This window comes from Canis lupus, chromosome 3, assembly GCF_048164855.1.
Source record: "Canis lupus baileyi chromosome 3, mCanLup2.hap1, whole genome shotgun sequence".
Classification (NCBI taxonomy): domain Eukaryota; kingdom Metazoa; phylum Chordata; class Mammalia; order Carnivora; family Canidae; genus Canis; species Canis lupus.
This window is the reverse complement of record NC_132840.1, coordinates 55,015,270-55,035,012: the sequence shown is the minus strand read 5'-3', so window position 1 is coordinate 55,035,012 and position 19,743 is coordinate 55,015,270. Positions and strand designations below refer to the sequence as shown.

Below are 19,743 nucleotides of genomic sequence, written 5' to 3'. Positions count from 1 at the left end.
TGTTCTGGGGCTGAGTCTAATGATAATGACTCTCTCTACCCCAGCAATATGCTAGGTGAGGGCAACATGCCACGTGCAGCTTCACTTGTTGATCGGGATTTTTAAGTGATGGTTTCACAGTAAAGCATACCTACAAAAGCAGAAATCATGAAGGTCTTTTCTTACCCAAGATCATATTAAAGTTTACTTATTTTTTTCTAATGGAATTAAGCCATTACACTTAACTTGTTAACTCATCTGGAATTTATTTAAACTAATGGTGTGAGGTAAGGACCCCTTAGTAACATTTTTTGACACTATGTACATTTTTAACTATACAAATGACCTGATGTCTCCAGGGATTGTTCCAAGGGACCATTTTATAGCAAAATCGCTTTATAATGAGGTCTTTTTGGTCTTTAGTAACAACCTTTTGGATGTCCTCCAAGATAAATCTGTCGTCAACCTAGTACTGCTATAGGATGACCGATGCTGCAGCAAAATTCCAAATGCATCCCCAGAATAATCTATATCAAGGATCAAGGATCAAAGGTCAATGTGGATTAAAAGGCAACACAATTTAACAAGAGGAAAGGAGACTCCTCTACAGTTTTCAATTAGGAAAAGAATCATTAAAGCCTTGTCATTGCTTTAACTGGTAGAGACACAGATTATGAATGAAAATACCTATACTACTACACTCTTCTCTCTCAACCTTAACTCACTATCTGACCTAACTATATCAAAAGGTTATCTTGCTAATGCAAAACAGAATGAGAGTCAAAAATTGTGTGCCACTCAGATCATTTCTGTAAGACCTTGGCACCTCCTCACTATGTGAAAGTGCTACAGTAAGTCTCCATTCCATAATCCAAAGACACAGAAGGCCCAGATAATGGAGATGCTTTGCATGTAATTAATAATCATACTGATGACCTGAGCTTCTCCAGGCTCACGGTGGCATTTCTAAGAGGATGGAGGATGGTCACCTGAGGGGCAATGAGCAAGATAAAATGCTGCTACTTACAGATACAGAAATAATCAAGACTCACACAGTTATGCAGAGCTGTGTGAAATTATGCTAATGTCACATTCTTAGCTCATTACTCCTAGTCTGCCCTCCACCACCTAACCCTGTCACTACAATATCATAATCATTTGCAACAAGCCACGCTCTATCAATAACCTGTCAGTATGGCAATGGTGCTAATTTTTAAGAGTGGATGAGCATCGTGCTATCCAGAAAAATGGCCCCCTGAAAATGTCCCCATCCCAATCCCTGGAACCTGAGAACAAGGGACCTTACATGGCAAAATAACTCTGCAGATGTGAATAAGGCTAAGGAATTCAAGACGGGAGAGTGTTCTGGATTATCCAGGTGGGCTCAGTGTAATCGTTGAGTCCCTCAAAACGGAGTATCTTTCCCAGCTGTGTTCAGAGGGAGACTCCAAAAAGGGTCAGGGAGACACAGCTTGCTGGCTCTGAACCCTGAAGAAGGGGGCTATAAGCCAAGGGATGTGGGGGGCCCTCGAGAAGTCAGGAAAGGTGAGGGAATGAATTCTTCCCTGGAGCCTCCAGAAAGGAGCCAGCCCTGCCAACACCTTGATCGTGGTCTAGGAAGATCTGTGTTGAACTTCTGACCTACAGAACTGTAAGATAATAAACTTGTAGGCTGAGACCCTAAGTCTGTGCAAATTTATTGCAGAAGCAACAGAAAACTAATACAATCATTGTTTTTGAAAACTCCCTTTGGAATAATTAGGTGTTTGGATCCTTCCTATCTTTAGACATTTCGAAAAACCATCCTCTAACAGAACATCATGTAATTGTGGGAGGGCTATCTGGTGGCTGTAGATCAGAGAGGGACAATCATCACAATGTATTCTTGCCAAAAATAATAAACTTGATTCTGATCAAGCCGCAAAATCTAACTACCAATTTACAGAAAATATGTGGGGCAGAGGAATATGTTAAACAATATATGGGATTACAAATAGCAAGTCTAGATAGTGGGAAAGTACAGGGCCAATGACCCTGCTTCTTCAACCGAGAAACGGCAAAGGGAAAAAGAGAGAGTTGGCAAAAGTACCTATCCATTAAAGAAAGTTAAGGGACATATCAATTAGTTGCAATGTATAGACCATATTCAGATCCTGAATTGAATGACCAAAAAAAAAAAAAAAAAAAAAAAGCCATCGTGGGCAATCTGGAGATCTGAACCTTGAATATTTGATTCTGTTAAGGAATTACTGTTCACTTAGTAAGGGTGATCATGGCATTGTGGTTATATTTTATTTTATTTTATTCATTTTTTTAGATTTTATTTATTTATTCATGACAGACTCAGAGAGAGACAGAGACACAGGCAAAGGGAGAAGCAGGCTCCCTGTGGGGAGCTCAATGTGGGACTTGATCCCAGGACCCCAGGATCACGACCTGAGCCGAAGGCAAATGCTCAATTACTGAGCCACGCAGGCATCCCTGTGGTTATATTTAAAAAAAAAAAAAAAAATCCTTATCTTTTATAAACATACTTTACAGATGTATTTCCAAATATCCACCGTGGAAATGATATGATGTCTAGGATTTGCTTCAAAAAATAATCCAGAGGGTGGGTGGGATGGGGAAGTGGCTAGACACAGAGATGAAACAAGGCTGATTAGTAGGAATTGTTAATTGTTGAAACAATTAATGAGCAAAATGGGATCATTATCTTACTGTCTCTACTTACATAGTTTTGAAATTGCCCACAGCAAAAAGTTACATTTTAACAAGTAAATAAAACAGATGGACATTCCTAGGAACGGCAAACTCAGGGCCCCAACCCAACACATGACAAGGGACCCCACATCTAGAGCTGTGTCTTCTTTCCCTGTGTTTTTGCTGCAGTTCTCAGCCCAAGTGGCAGCACAGAGCACATTTTAATAAATATGCCCAAATCAAGGAAGGACCAGAGGGCCCACTAGGCTTGCACAAAAAAGCATCTCAGTCTCTGTTGGGCATAGGGAATGGCTCATGGGCAATACTAGCTAGCCCTCCGAGTTTAGATCATAGGAAACGTAGTTGATGTTGTGTTAGTCTAGGGCCCAGAGAGAAGTACTGGGAATTCTCACATTTGACTATTCAAGGAAGAGCTCTCTCTGGATAAGAGAAAAGAAGAGACAGATGAGGACGGCTGGATTTGCTAGATGAAGCAAATTACTACATTGGGGAAACTCCCAGAGCAAGTCCTATGAGTAGATGTTTTCATTTTTGTTTTTGTTTTAAGGTTCAAGGAAGAAAATCCTGGGGTGGATGACAGCGACCAGAAAGGATATCTTCCAGGATAGCTGTCTGTGAAGTGATGGTTGCAAGGGTTCAAAGATTAGCTGCTCAGATTTGCCAGTCTGGCTGACCTACTTCCCCACTGTTAGTTCACATGACGACACGGACAGATCGAAGAACACAGAAGTCCAGAATGAGGGCACAACTTTCTGCTAGAATCCAGGAAGCATATCTACAGAGTAAGAAACCCTATCAACAGAGAGCCCCCGAGTGAAGGTGGAATGGTATTTTCCACTGGCTGCCCTCTGACTCAGAGTCAAGGGTCTGTCCTAACCCCAAAAGTCACTCTTCTTTGTTTTATATCAGGGATTTTCGAGGTGGTCCAGTTAACATCAGCAGCTCACCCATTTTCGGCCTAATGTCCACTTGTGCCTCAAATGACAGCACAGAAGCCAAGGCTGGCTAACCAGTTGTAATGAAAAGGAAAGCATTCATTGCCTTGAGTCTAAGTTCTACCGACGAACTGTTATTTTAGGATGACTTTCCAAGTGTTTCTAGGGGTCAACAGAAATACAGAAAGGCAAACAGATTCTATGGGCAAAAGGATGTTAGCAATGGCTCTTCACAGTCCCTTGTTTCTTCTAGTGCAGGACCTGGCAGTGAAGGAAAACCATGGCAACCTCAGCATCTCCCCAAGATTCTTCAGGCAGAGAAAAGGCTAATAACATAAAGATTGCTAACTTTTTTTTTTTTTTAAACGTATCTGTTTACCCTTGAAAAACAGCTTGCTGGGAAAGCAGAGAATGAACACAGTAATTCAAAACACCAAGGTAAGGATAGAAGGACAGAATGTCCTGAATGCACACAGCTAACCAGTCCCCATTCCTTCATCTGCCTGCCCCATCCCCAGCCCTCCACAAACCCCAAACGGCCAGTGGGGCTTTCAAAGGGTGGGCATCTCCGTAAGGATGTGCTCTGCTTTGGAGGCTCAACACAAAAACCTGCAGGTGGCATCCTCTCACACCTTCTCAGCGACAGGGTTGCTTCTCCAAACGGAAAGAAGCTTTTCTTGGCAAAAAAAAAAAAAAAAAAAAAAAAGGCAACAATACCAGAAAATTCATTACTATTAGCTAGGAAGACACTCCTTTCAGGAACCATGAATCCGGAAAGATAAAGCACCAGAGATGAATGGCTGTGTTATGTGTATAGCCACACTGCTCTACACGGTTCATTCTGCTTCAAACACAATGATAGATGAAGTACATGGAGTTAAAGCTATAAGGGAGGCACAGAGTTCCATTTACTAAATAATTTCACTGTGGAAAGGGAGTTCAAGACAGAATTAGACTTCTACTTCTGGCCAAGATGGACTGACAGGGACCTGATTTATTTCTGGCCTGAAACAACTGGGAAAAAACAAAAAACAAACACAAAACCACAGGCAAAATATATAAAACAACAGTTTCAAGAGAGACCCGGACATCAGGAAATGAAGAGCAGTGCTCCCCAAGTGATGGGAAAGCACTGAGATGAGCTTGAGGGCTGCCCCAGATATTGCCCAGCATGGGGGTAGGGATCCCAGGGGGAGCCTGGCAATCTCCCTACATTGAGAAGCATCCAAATAGATCAAGGAGGGAGAGTACACAGGGCATAGCACAGGCAGGAGTGAACTGCCCAAACAGAATCTCTGGAGGTTTACATGGGGCTCACCTTGAAGCTTCAGTTGGGTGTTCACCAAGACACATGCATAAAGAAACAAGGCAGGGAAAGAACCACCAGCAAGAGGGAATGATCCTCCGAGTTCCAACTGGGTCAAACACAGTTCCTATTCCCACCAACTAGGGCACCTCATGATTGACAGGGCATCAGAGTACTCAGAATGCTTTTTAGCTCTGCAGTGGCTAGATTACCTCTGTACTGAAGTCAGCAAACATTTTCTCTAAGGGGCCACACAGTAAATATTTGGGGCTCCGTGATTCATATGGTCTCCAGTGCAGCTATTCGACTCTGCTGCTGTAGCAGGAAAGCAACCATAGGTAATATATAAATAAGTGAGCACAGTTGTACTCCCACAAAACTTTATTTATACACACTTTACTTTGAATTGTATATAATTTTTACAAGTCACAAAATTGTCTTCTATTTTTCAGCTACTTCGAAATGGAAAAACTGTTTTTAGCTTGCAGACCATTATAAAAACAGGTGATGGATGAGATGTGCTCCACAGGTCATGGTTTGCTGACTCCTCCACTAAAAGAAACACTGTTCTGGTCCACCTTACAAAATAATACCCAAATAATTGCATCCTCCTCCCAAGATCTCAAGAATTTTTCTAGAAATGCAGAAATATCAAGTACCAAACTAAGAAAAATTCACACCTGGCTTCCAAATGAATGTACCCCTGCCTGAGGTTAGAAACACAGCAAGGATGTCTGCTCTCACAATTTCTAGTGAATGTTGTACTGGAGACTGGAGATTGTAGCAAGCCCAATAAAGCAAGAAAAAGAAATAAAAGTCATCCGGATTGAAATGACGAAGTAAAACCACAATGATTTAAAGAAAAAGACTATTAGAGTGGATCAAAAAAAAAAGAGTCAACTACATGTTGTCTACAAAAACCCCACTTTAAATATAAAGGCACATATAAATTAAAAGTAAATGGATGGAGAAAAACAAACTACTAACATGCATCAAGAAAAAAACAAAACAGGGCAGCCCGGGTGGCTCAGCGGTTTAGCGCCGCCTTCAGCCCAGGGCCTGATCCTGGAGACCCGGGATCGAGTCCCATATCGGGCTCCCTGCACGTAGCCTGCTTCTCCCTCTGCCTGTGTCTCTCTGTCTCTCATGAATAAATAAATTTTAAAAAGCCTTTTTTAAAAAACAAAACAGGCACAGCTATACTAATATCAGACATAGCAGGCCTTAAAGCAAGTAAAGTTATTAGGGACAAAGAGAATCATTACATAAAGATAAAGGGGGTCGATTCCCAGAAGACACAACAATCTTTAATGTGTACATGCCTATCACTTCTTGGCGTTTTGGCTAAGATCAAGTATAATGTGTACATGCCTAAACAACAGAGTATCAAACCACATGGGGCAAAACTGATAGAACTGCAAGGAGAAATAGATAAATGCACTATTAAAGTTGAGATTTAACACCCCTCTATCAGAAGGACAGATCCAGCAGGCAGAAAAATCAGTATGGACTAAGTTAAACTCACCACCACCATCAATCAACTGGATAAAATGGACACCTATATACTATTTCATCCAACAGAAGCAGAATACATATACTTCTCAAGCTTACATGGAACATTCACCAAGACAAACCACAGTCTGGGCCACAAAACATACATTAACAAATTTTTAAAAATAGAAATTATAAAATATCTGTTCTCAAACTACTAGAAATCAGTAACAGAAAGGGAATTGGAAAACCCCCAAATATGTAGAGATTAAACAACATACTTCTAAATAACACATGATCAAAAAGAAATTCCAAGGGACCTTTAAGAATATTCTGTGTAAATGAAAATGAAAACAAAACTAAATTTATGGCATATGGCAAAAGCAGTGCATAGTGTGAAATTTATAGCTCTGAATGTCTATGTTAGATAAGAAGAGAGATCTAAGATCCACAGCTTTTTCCACACCTCAGAAAACTCAAAAAAGAGCAAATCCAATCCAAAGTAAACAAAAGAAATAATAAGAGAAATCAAAGAAATTTAAATAGGTAATCAGCAGAGTAAAATCAATGAAACCAAAAAATTAATAAACCTCTAACCAAGCTAACTAAAAAAGAGAGAGAGAACACAAATGACTACTCAGAAATTTAAAAAGTGTATATCACTACAGATCTAATGGACATTGAAATGATAATAAAGTAATATTATGAACAACTTTATGCCCAATTTGACAACCTAGACAATAATGGCTCAACTCCTTGAAAGACACAAGCTGCCAACATTCACACAAGAAATAAGCAGTCTGAGTAGGTTTATATCTATTAAAGAAATTGACTTAACAAAAACCTCCCAAAACAGAAAACATCAGGCTGAAATGGGTTCACCAGTGAATTCTACCAAACATCAAAGGAAGAAATTATACCAATTCTCTACAATCTCTTTCAGAGGACAGAAGCAAAGAGGATACCTCCTAACTCGTTTTTTGAGGCTACTGCTGTCCTAATACCAAAGCTAGACAAAGATACTACATAAAAAGAAAAAAAACAGACCAGTATCACTCAAGTACATAGATAGAAAAATCCTCAAAAAAAAAAAAAAAAAAAAGTATCAGCAAATCAAATCCAACAATGTATAATACACCATAGTCAGTGAGATTTATCCTAGGTATGCATGCCAGGTTCAACATTCAAAAATCAATTAATTAATCCATCATATCCACAGGCTAAAAAAGAAAAATTACATGATCATATCACTAGGTGCAGAAAAAGTACTTGACAAAATCCAGTATTCATGGATGATAAAAACTCTCAGTAAATTAAAAATAGAGGAGAATTCCCTCAACTTGATAAAGAATACCTACAAAATCCCCAGAACCAACATCACACTTGACGGTGTGAAACTTGGAGCTTTCCCACTAAGATCAGGTACAAGGCAAGGATGTCCTTTCTCAACACCCCTTTTCAACACTGTACTGGACGTTTTGGCTAATGCAATCAGATTTGATAAGACAAGACCAAAAAAAAAAAAAATATATATATATATATATATATATATATATATATATATATATATATGGATTGGGAAGAAAGAAACAAAACTTTGTTTGCAGGTGATATGATCATGTAATGTAGAAGATCAAAAAGAACTAACAAAAATCTCCCAAAACTAGTAAGTGATTATAGCAAGGTTGCAGGATACAAGATTAATATATAAAAGTCATTCACTTTACAATAAACCAGCAATCATAGGTGGAATTTGAAACTAAAAACACAATACCATTTATGTTAGCATCCCTCAAAATGAAGTATTTAGGTCTATCAAAATATGTACAAGATCTATATGAGAAAACCCACAAAACTCATGAATGGAATCAAAAAAGAACTAAAAGAAAGATATTCCATGTATGTAGAAAGACTCAATACTGTCAAGACACCAGTTTTCTCCCCACTTTATAGATCTAATGCAATTTCCATCAAGATCCCAGCAGGTTATTTTGTGGCTATAAACAAACTGATTCTAAAATGTTATTGGAAAGGCAAAAGACTCAAAATAGCTTACACAGTATTGAAGGAGAAGGAACAAAAGTAGAAAAATTGACTTCAAGATTTACTCTGAAGCTGTAGTAATTAAGACACTGTGGTACAAGCAAAGGAACAAAAGGAACAGAACAGAGTGCCCAGAAATGGACCCACATAAACATAGTAATGGTCTCTGACAAAGCGTCAAAGGTAATAAAATGGAACAAAGACCATCTTTTCAACAAATGGTGCTGTAACAACTGGACATTCACATGCAAAAGAACCTTCAACTAAATTTTGTTCTGTATCTAAAACTGCTCCAAAAAAAGAAAAAAATAAAGTCCTACAGACTTTATGAAAAAGCTTTTAACAAATTAGTGAGTTTAGCAAGGTTGCATGATCCAAGATCAATACACATAAATTAGTTCTACTTTTCTACACTGGCAACAATCATAGAAATTTTAAAATACCATTAATAACAGAACAAAAAGCATGAAATATTTAGGGATAAATCTGATAAAAAATGTACCAGACATGCACAATGTCATACATAAGTCAAAACTTATTGAATTATATACTTTAAATACATACTATTTATGACATGTCAAGTATATCTCAGTAAAACTGTTTTAAAACATATCTGTAATACACAAAAATCATGCACAAAAACAGGAACATGAAAAATGTCTGTGACATACATTCAAGAAAAAAAGTAAAAGCTGTGGCACTACCTGTATCATGATCTCATTTATGTAAAAATATGTGTGTGCTTCTACTAAATATATGTGTGTATGCGTATAGAAAAAAAGAAAAAAAGCCTGAGGAAGTAAATGTTGAACTGGTTATAGTTTGAGATTGAAGAACCAATAAGGAGATGTTTTTCCATGTTATACCTCCCTGTATTGTTTGAACTTCCCAGAACAATCCTGCATTACTTCCAAAATTAAAAAACAAACAAACAAACAAAACCCAGAAAAACACAAAACAAACAATTACGCTTAAAAGCCACTGGACAAGATGAACTTGAAGATAAAGGCCAAATGGGCTTATTTTGTATAAGAAAAAGATTGCGGGGGGGGGGGGGGGAAGGGGGCGGGGGGGGGGGGTGCTGGGTGCCTCAGTAGGTGAAGTGTTTACTTTCAGCTCAGGTCATGATCCCAGGGTCCTGGGATTGAGTCCCACATTGGGCTCTCTGCTCAGTGGGGAATCTGCTTCTCCCTCTCCTGCTCCCCCTGCTTATGCTCACTCTCTCTCTCTCTCAAGTTAATAAATAAAATCTTGAAAAGAAAGAAGAAGAAAGAAAGAAAGAAAGAAAGAAAGAAAGAAAGAAAGAAAGAAAGAAAGAAAGAAAGAGGAAAAAGAAAAAGAAGAAAAAGAAAAAGAAAAAGAAAAAAGAAAAAGAAAAAGAAAAAGAAAAAGAAAAAGAAAAAGAAAAAGAAAAAGAAAAAGAAAAAGAAAAAGGAGGAGTGTTGTGTTCTTTTGGAGCACGAGTCCCATCAAGGAGTAAAGCGAGGGAGGCACATGCCTCGGATTCACCTGGGTTTCTCAGACTCAGAACTGTGCACGCGCTCTCCCTCCCAGTGGAGAATCACTACTTCCATGGGCTACCTGGATGGATGACCCCATCCGTCTATGCCTCAGACACCCTAAGGCACAAAATCGTCAAGAGCTTTAAAGGACCAACAGCTTTCCTGGTGATCTTCAATGGGTGTGAGGAACATTCAAAGGCTGCAGTAAAATTCTGACAAGGTTTCTGGGCCCATGCTCCTGGGGTATTCAGTACCTTGGATAATCTTCTGCTGCTGTTGCCGGATTTCATCAAAACCCAAACCTCTGGTCTCCTCTGGCTCCTCAAAGAGCCAAGGGTTGGCAACTCCTCGCTTAGCCCCTCCAGTCATCAGGCTGGACCTAGGAATAAGATTCAATGCGTTACATAACTCAAAAAATATAGCTCTGCTGCAAATTATTCCCACAAGTGCAGAGATGGCCAGCCTCACATACTTTGAAAATTCAATTCAACCACGATTTATTGCATCCTTAGTTTATGCCAGCAACTGTGTTCATGCTGGACGAGGTATGAGGATGAATAAGGCACAGGCCTGGTCTCCCCAGAGAATTACAGCCTGTTAAAGAGGCTATAGCAGCACATAATACCTTTACTAATCTTCCAAGATACATCTGAGTCAATAATCATGAATGAGGATCTTAAATTTCAAAAACACAAGGCCAAATGGAAGTGGTCTTTTTATTGCAACAAAGCCCCATCTCACAGGCTACGTGACACCAAAGGCACAAATATTATTTCTTAAGATACAATGTTGCAACCACAGGTTATGGCACTTAAAAATGACCACAGAATTTTTTACTAAAGGGTGTTAGGTTGTTCACAGACAAAAACACACACAGGGTTTCAAATTCAATCTTACAAAGGCAATGTAGTGCTCGCAACATAATAAACAGATTCTGAATTATTTGTCTTAATTTTTACTCGCCCTAGTATCCCACACACCCCTTCTGCACCAGACACATTGGTGTCCTTGCTGTCCCAGGAACATGGAACACATGTTTTCAGCCTTGGTTTATAGGATTTTCATCTCCAGTATCTCCTTCCCTGTCTCCACCTGCCCACATTCTGTCCAAGCCCCAAGGACCATCGTGTTCATGAAACCCACATTTCAACCCACAATGTACGGTCAGTCATTTGGGAGCCTGGTTGGATTCATAAAAAGTGATTGGTGACATAACCATAGTGGCAGACACAACAGTGGTTAACATGTAGTGAGCACATGCTATGTGCAAGCACAGCTCCAGACGATGGGTATGCATTCATTCATTTCTCCATCACTTGTGACTCTTCTAGTACTTTGCAGATTTCTCAAATTACCTGGAAATAACTGCTACTCCATTGTTGAACCTTTTACGTAGGTAAGCTTCTCGTCTAATAGATAGATGGCAGGAACCAAAAGTCACCCTTGACTGGATTATATGCTGCTCCCCAACACAGAACAAGCAGCTGTTAACACAGGTTCAAATCCTGGCCCCACCACCTACCAAATCCAGACAGCAATTTCTACCTCAGAGGGTTGCTGGAGAGTAAATAAAATAAATCTATTTACCCAAAGAACATTTATTCAGTACTTAGTATATAGTAGGTATTGTTCTCATTCATGGGAATGAGAAAAAAATAGAATACAGGAAAAACAGAACAGAATCTCTGCCCCTACAGGGTACAAATTTTTGTGATGGGTGCTGCTTCCGTTCCGATGGTGGTAGGTGGGAGGGAGACCAGGTGTGAAACATGTAGAAAGCGTTCAGTGCAGTTCTTGGAAGAGAAGAGTCACTCAACAAATATTCACTAGTATTGTTCTATCGCTTAATGCTCTGCATACACAGGGCACAGTAAAGTACAATGTTTTAATATAAGAGTATACCCCAAAAGGCTGTATCAACTTCATTTTTAGTCAAGCACTCTGGAACCTACAGAAGAAGATGCTGTGGATTGAGAAACAAACCCAGGTGAGAAGAAAACTTTTGACTACTTAGACCTAAGATTTTAAACACAGGGCTGGCCTCTGCTCGAGCACACGAACATGCCAAACAGAAGCACCATGTGGTTCCACCTCATCAAGTAGGCAGACATATTTCTTTAAAACCTTACTCTGCTTGGTCAGCCCCAAGTATCTATGATGTCAAGATCCTGGATTTATTCCCTAGAAATAATCATTCAGTCTCACCTAACTCAAGATGTGGGGATGAATGCAACAGAGAAGAGAAAGGAGAAGCGAGTTTAGAAAAAGCACACTCCCTGACTCTTACAGCACCTTGCAAGCACCAGCTCTGGCTCAAAACAGGACTCCTCTGGGAAGCTGCATATGGACCCCTGAAAAAAGCAAGTGCTAAAGACCAGTACAATGGGTCAGAGAGACATAAGGTAACCTCACAGTGCATCTATCACCGGCCAAGAGCACCCTCCCATTCAAATTAGTACACCTGCACCTGTGCTGACAGTAGACGTTGCTCCTCCAAAGTTAAAGAGGGAATGTTCCACTGGTGGCTCTTGCCACACCGAGAGCACGTCTTTACAAATTACTAAAGGAGAAAACAAAACAGATGTGATAAAACTGCACAACCTCAAAAACAACAAAGTAGAACTACAGCCTTTAATTATATATACACATATATATTTAATGCGTATTAGAGAATATAGTACAACACGGGCACAATCTAATATTAACATCAAACACTCATAAGATGGCAGACATACAATACAGGAAACATTTCCCAGGGCTGCAGACAGACCTCCGAAGGCTCTAAGCACTGAAAGGACTGTTTTGGTCTTGCTTTTCACAAAGATTGATAGAAAAGCAACAGTATGGGGGACACCTGGGTGGCTCAGTTGGCTAAACGTCTGCCTTTAGCTCAGGTATGACCTGAGGGTCTCAGGGTCCTGGGATCGGGCCCCACATCAGCCTCCCTGCTCCACGGGGAGACTGCTTCTCCCTCCCCCTCTGCCCCTGCCACCTGCTCGCACACACTCTCTCAAATAAATAAATAAAATCTTAAAAAAAAAAATACTCATAAACCACAGTGTGGTTGGCCAAAGTAGGCCAAAGTAAAAATTCTTCTCTAATGCCTCTTCCCTTGGCTATCTGGTTCCAAAGTATTGGGAGTTTGGAAAGTTTCAAAGTTTAGAAGTTCAGGGCTAAACTCTGTCTTTCCTTTTGGTGTTCATACTTTGTTGATGCCCCAACTCTAGTGGGATACTCAGCAAGGGATATATCTTTATCAACAAGGGCAGGTAAGATCACAAGCATCGCTGTATGCGGAAGACTTGATTTTCTCTTCATTAGATTTTATGTTCAACTTAATATTTGGAATGATGCCTGAGCACTCTCTCAGGTAAGAAGGAAAATATGAAAGACTTTAAGACATGATTCTTGCTTTCAAGGAGTTATGATCAAATTGAAAAGAGAAACTAAGGGAGCCTGGGTGGCTCAGTGGTTAAGTATTTGCCTTCAGCTTAGGGCCAAAGTTCCAGGATCCAGTCCTGCATCAGGCTCTCCACAGGGAGCCTGCTTCTCCCTCTGCCTGTGTCTCTGCCTTTCTCTCTGCCTGTGTCTCTCTCTTTCTCTCTGTGTAAATAAATAACATCTTTACAAAAATAAAGTAAAATAAAGTAGTACCCTTACTCGTAATGCTCAGCCCGCCTCCTTATTTTGCATTTTTCTCTGTAGCATTTCAACAACTAGCTATTGGATAGGATGCACTTGTTTATTTTTTGCCTCCACCCTAGACTAGAAGCTCCCCAGGGTAGGGACTATCTTGTCTGTCACGATAACCTCAGTGCCTGGCATAATGGGCACTGAAGAAAAAAAAAAAAGTTGAGGGTATTAACTTATTTGGCAAAAACCATACCTAAATGAATGAAATCATTCACTGAAGCATGAAATTGTGCTTCTGTTTGGCATGTTTGCACACTCAAGTAAAGAGGCCAGTCCTGTGTTTAAAATCTTAAGTCTGGGAGAGCCCAGGTGGCTCAGCGGTTTAGTGCTGCCTTCAGCCCAGGGCGTGATCCTGGAGACCCGGAATCAAGTCCCACGTCAGGCTCCCTGCATGGAGCCTGCTTCTCCCTCTGCCTGTGTCTCTGCCTCTCTCTCTCATGAATAAATAAATGAAATCAAATAAATAAATAAATAGATAAATAAATAAATAAAATCTTAAGTCTAAGGAGTCAAAAAGTTTTCTTCTCGCTTGGGTTTGTTTCTTGACCCACAGCACCTTCTTCTGTAGGCTCCAGGAGTCAGGAAATGGTGTCAGCACACTCAGGCTGTGTTCTGTGTGATTCCAGAGGCATTTTACGGCCACAATCTTATTTGTGACATACACAGGCCTGTGTGTCAGCCACAGCAGATATGACTAACAAGAAAACCAATTTAGAGACATCATGGTGACTTTCTTGGAGGTCACACACTTAGTGGCAGAGCTAGAGGCACGACCTACCTCTTTGCACTCTTCACCCAAGGCGCTCTCTACCATCACAGGGGAGGTTTCATGACAACAGGGAGACTAGACATAGCCTTGCAGAGTGGGTAAGGGTCAGTGCTACGGGGAGGCAGGGATGGAGGGCATTCCCAGAAAGGACAGATATCCAGATGATGTCTCTGGGGGCGGGAGGCGTGAGCCACACACGTGCTCGGGACAAGGGTAAAGAGGGTGCAATTTGGAAAGTGAGGCCTAGCAGCATTGATTCCTGGGCAGGCAGCCGTGACACACCTGCATCCCCTCCTCCCCTTCGCCCTCACTCCTGCAGAACCTTGTCATTTTAGCTTCACACTAGCTGCTCCCCATCCCAGATGCCCTCCCATTAACAGCTAAGTCACCCTAAGGAATGAACTCTGCCTACTGGCCCAACCTCCGCTCTACAAAACTCTTCCTTCTCACTTGTAACCTCCTGACTGCCCAAATGTCCCCTGCTGCCCCTCCATCCCTTTGTAGGTCTCGATTGTCACCACTGCCCATGGCCCTTCTCCGTGACCTAGCCGCTCCTCCCGTGGCTTCCTCCATGCTGCTCTCTCCCACAGGCAGCCACTTCTCTGTGATTTGAAGGGCCCTCTTCTTCCACGTGTCCCTTAAATATGCGTGTTCCCCAGCAATTCTCTTCAGATTTGCCCTTCTCACAGTGTGATCACTCTCTGGGCAATGCTCTCTGTTGCCATGGCTGCAGGGTTGGAAGAACAGGAGCTAGCAGGTGCTCATGCATGTCTGTCCCAGTCCACATGGACCAGGACACGTTCTCTTGGGTCATCAAGGTGGTGGGTTCTTAGCTGGGGGGTTGGAGAAGGGCATGCTCCCCTTCCTAGCAGGGCAAGATCAGAATCTGAAACCCCACATAACGAAATCCAGGGGAGGCAGGTCCTCTCACCCCTCATCCTGATTGAAAAGCACTGTGCTCAAGACGTTCAGATTCACCTCCACCTGTGATATTTTCCTGCGGGCTCCCTTTGCATGCATGTCTTCTTGTTTGGGACCTTCCAGCTGGGAATTCCACTGCAGATTTTGACTTCTGCCTGTCTCCCACATCTCAGCCATTCCTATGCCACAGCCTTGTGGCTGGTCCCCTCGCTTACAGTCGCCCGCATCCAAATCATCGTGAGCCCTGTTGCCAGAGCTCTTTCTGGAACAGAGCTCTCACTGTGACATTTCCCTGTTTTAAAACTTCTGCGGCAGCCTGGATGCCACAGATGAGACGTTTAAGCTTGAAGACATGGCCCGAGGGATCTCCCAACACCCCCTTCCAGACCCTACTCTTCCTTCAGTCCTACAAACCGCTCAGGGCTTCTCAGACAAAGGCACAAACTTCCACACTCTCATGTTTTTGTATGAGTCTGGAGGGTCCCCACCCCCACCCTTTTGTCCATCTGGCAAAATTCTATTCATCCCCTAAGGCTCAACTCAAATGTCACTTCTCCTGTTTGGTCCTTCCTGATCCCCATCTCCACCCCCCCTCCCCTGAATCAATCACTCGCTGGTGCTCCCCTGGCACTTTGTTCGAAACCTCTAACGTGGCATTTATCAGGCAGGACTGTAGTGAGTTATTTACTTATCCGTCTCCCTTCCTAAATTATGAGCTCTGTGAGGAAAGAGGCCACATGACAGTCATGTTTATATCCCGAGTAGCAAAAAAAAAAAAAAAAAAAAAAGGGGGGGGGGGCAAACAAAACTTAATCAATTGTTATATGCCTCTGAGACTCTAGCAGCAAAGACTGATATTGTTCAAACAGATGGAGAGGGTATCACCTGAAAGAGAATTCTTTCACTAAAACCTTAGAGCTCAATCCTGCTTTTGGAATGACACCAAGGGAATGCTTCTCCTCTAAAAAGGAAGAAGGAAGTTACGTTAGCAAAATGCTAAACACTATGCTCCAGAGGCTACAATAGACTTGAGATGGTTTTTTAAAAAAATATATCAGTTAATTTTTGTCCATATTCTTTCAGGATGGAACTTATGTAACAAACGGAACTTCTGAAATGAATGCCACATTTATAAATTGGTTGGATATCTCTTTTTTTTTCTTAAAGATTTTATTTATTTATTCATGAGAGACCCAGAAAAAGAGAGGCAGACACACAGGCAGAGGGAGAAGCGGGCTCCCTGTGGAGAGCCTGATGTGGAACTCGATCCCAGAACCCTGGGATCATGACCTGAGCCAAAGGCAGATTCTCAACCGCTGAACCACCCAGGTGCCCCTGGATTATCTGTCTTATAAAGATTTTACTAAAAAGGTTCACAGTTGCTTCGAAAGGTATACAGATATTTCATTTTCATCCCCCAAAGAAAATGATGTACATTACATTATGCTACTACGGGGGGCAGGTGGCACAGGCAACTCATGTTTTTCTGCTGATAAATGTGGTTGAAGTTTGTTGGAAGTTCACAGGGACAGGCCTTCTTATCAACCAAACCCAGAATTGAAAAAGCAGTGAATCCCAAGAGGTAGCTTTCTTAGGTGTTTTTAGCATCTCAAAAAGATGTCAAAGTGACTATATAAAATGTTTGCGTTTTGTCTAAAAGAAGTATTAGTGTTTGTGTATTCATGGACCATGTGGTGGGTTGCAGACAGGACTGGAGAAGATGCTTCCAGGGTGCCAGTGAAGTGAATTGAGTCTGTGAAGCTTTGCAATTAGACTTGCCTAAAAAGATGAGAAAATGCTACCACGATATGAAAAGGGTAATTCCTTTCTCCAAACTTTTTTTGGCAGTTGCTTTCTGTGGATATAAAGATGCACAGGGGCTCAAATTTCAATCAGAAATAGATTCTTTGACATAAATTCTTGAGAGGCAAAATCTGGCACCAATATGCAGCCAGGATTATGCTGAGGAGAGGCCACAGTTGGGGAGGTGGGCCAGGAGGCTGGTGTAATTCAGGCGGAAGGTGATGGGGGTCTGGAAGGAGGGAAATGACAAGAGGGGACAGCAGGAGACAATCCCCACAGTGAATCACAGGGAAACTCCCCGAGTTTTTGAGTAGACTGGATACAGGGGATAAAAATTTTCAAATGTGGGAGACTCGGGGAAGTGACACAACCTAGGGGAAAAGACATTTTTTATTTTCTTCTAGAATTTTCCCAAACTTCAACATTGTTCCTAAGAACGACCACAAAGTAAAATTGCTCCTGCCAGATGGGTGGCTGTCTATGACTACTTTAGCCAAAGCTGCTAGATGGCTAGCCTCTCTAGGTCCAGGACTCTGTCCTGTTCCTTCCTGTATCCCATCCTGCCTTCCACTCATCCTTCCTACAAGTATTCACTGAGCACCCTCTATGTGCCCAACTCTAACCTTGGGGCTTGGAAGGGAATAAGACAAATAACCAACCTTGTGGACCTGATACTCTGGAGACAATAAAAGCCTAACACCATGCCTTTTGCAAATACTCAACTATTGTTTTTTTGTGAAGTTAAAAACATGATCTTTACTGAGTATGAGGCCAGAATAGGTAAGAACACAAACAAGGAAAGTATCTTCTTACACATCGTCCAAGGAGATGCTTGCCATAGCATCTGTAAAATCTACTGCAGTCTAAATATTTTTCTAGTTTCAAACCAATCCCATTTTTTCCTTCCTCATTGCTGACCACACTGACCGCTAATAAGTTTTAATGTTACGTTACAAACCTGGCAAAATGGTTCACAGCGGAACAGAGATGCAGGGTGGCAAAGGTCATTGCAAGTTTTGACCTCCAAACTGAAGTTCAGAAATTCCAGCAGGCTTTGCCTAAGAGTCACTCAGGCAGCCCAAAATCAAGAAAATAAAACTAAAAGGAACAGTTCCTCTACTGTAAGTGTTTGATTGTCAGGGTTCCTGAAGAGTAGAAAGGGGTAAGTCAGGGTGGTCCATAAAACAGAAGAATTCCAAGAGAGATGAATTAGCTGCTCTGACAAATTTACGGTGACTGAGAGCCATCTGCTGGTTGGTGGTTACAATTCAACCTGTGCTGATCAATGCTCAGTGATGCCATGACTGACTTTTACTTATAAGCAGCTCCTTCTGTGAGTACAGAAAGCACTCCCAAAAACATGTTTGGAAACAGAATGAATGAAAGTCAACAATATGCTTATATATAATGGAGGGATTTTCATAATGGCCATTCACAATGGCCCTACATCTCTGTCTCAGTGGTTGACCATCTGCCTTTGGCTCAGGTTGTGATCCCGGGGTTCTGGGATCGAGTCCCCCATCGGGCTCCCTACAGGGTGTCTGCTTCTCCCTCTGCCTGTGTCTCTGCCCCTCTCTCTGTGTCTCTCAGGAATAAATAAATAAAACCTTTCAAAAAAATTTTTTTTACGATCAAGCACACTTGAACAACAGACGTATCTGACAGGTGCCCAACTGAGGTGAACAATTTGCATTTAAGCATTCAACATGATGGATGATCTCCATTTCTGTCTCGACTCTACTGTCCCCCCCCCCTTTATTTGCTTCTGTCCTCACTCATAAAGATAAAATGCAGTAAAATATTCACTTAGTTGGGTAAGTTAACGTTGTTCTAGGACAAAGATGTAAGTGTGACAGAAATTTTTAGCTGGCAGAAGGATGACCAACAGCGGTAGAAATTTATGTTTGTCAGCTGATGTACAAAAACCCAAATCTGGGGATCCCTGGGTGGCGCAGCGGTTTGGCGCCTGCCTTTGGCCCAGGGCGCGATCCTGGAGACCCAGGATCGAATCCCACCTCGGGCTCCCGGTGCATGGAGCCTGCTTCTCCCTCTGCCTGTGTCTCTGCCTCTCTCTCTCTCTCTGTGACTATCATAAATAAATAAAAATTAAAAAAAAAAACAAAAAACCCAAATCTGGCATTAAAAGACTGAGGGTGTCCGTGAATAATGTGTATACATCCAAGACGCACTAAAGCCAAAACTACCCGCATGGTCATTATTTCCAACTATTTTAGATAGTTCCCATCTAAAAACTCAAATTCCTGAGATGGGCACCCATGCTTTCGACTGTGCTTTTCATTTTCCCTCTGGGGACAGGGTCCGGCAACCTGCAGGCACCCTGAGGTGGTATCTCTGCAGCCAGCTGGACACCAAATATGCAGACTGGTGCATAAGTGATCAGTCTAGAAAGAGGAGGGCTCAAGAAGGCACACAAGTAAGAGGAAAATATGGAAATTCTACCAAATGTACAATGGCTGTGTCAAGTCTCATTTCTCCCCCTGGTTTCTCAGTTCCTCCTGCCTCACCCAGCGCTCCTCCTGTCCTTATGTCCTAGACTGTGTGTGGCCCATAGCACAAGAT

At 41.7% G+C, this 19,743-nt stretch overlaps 1 protein-coding gene across 9 annotated transcripts in view; it reads right to left on the bottom strand.

The window, feature by feature from the left end:
- STX8 (syntaxin 8) overlaps window positions 1–19,743 on the bottom strand; it is a 255,907-nt gene that overhangs the window by 200,281 nt on the left and 35,883 nt on the right. For all 9 annotated transcript variants that reach the window (XM_072821146.1, XM_072821148.1, XM_072821147.1 and 6 more), the window contains one exon: window positions 10,232–10,356. In XM_072821146.1, coding sequence (XP_072677247.1) covers window positions 10,232–10,356 — 125 coding nt within the window. The remainder of the gene's footprint in view (window positions 1–10,231; window positions 10,357–19,743) is intronic.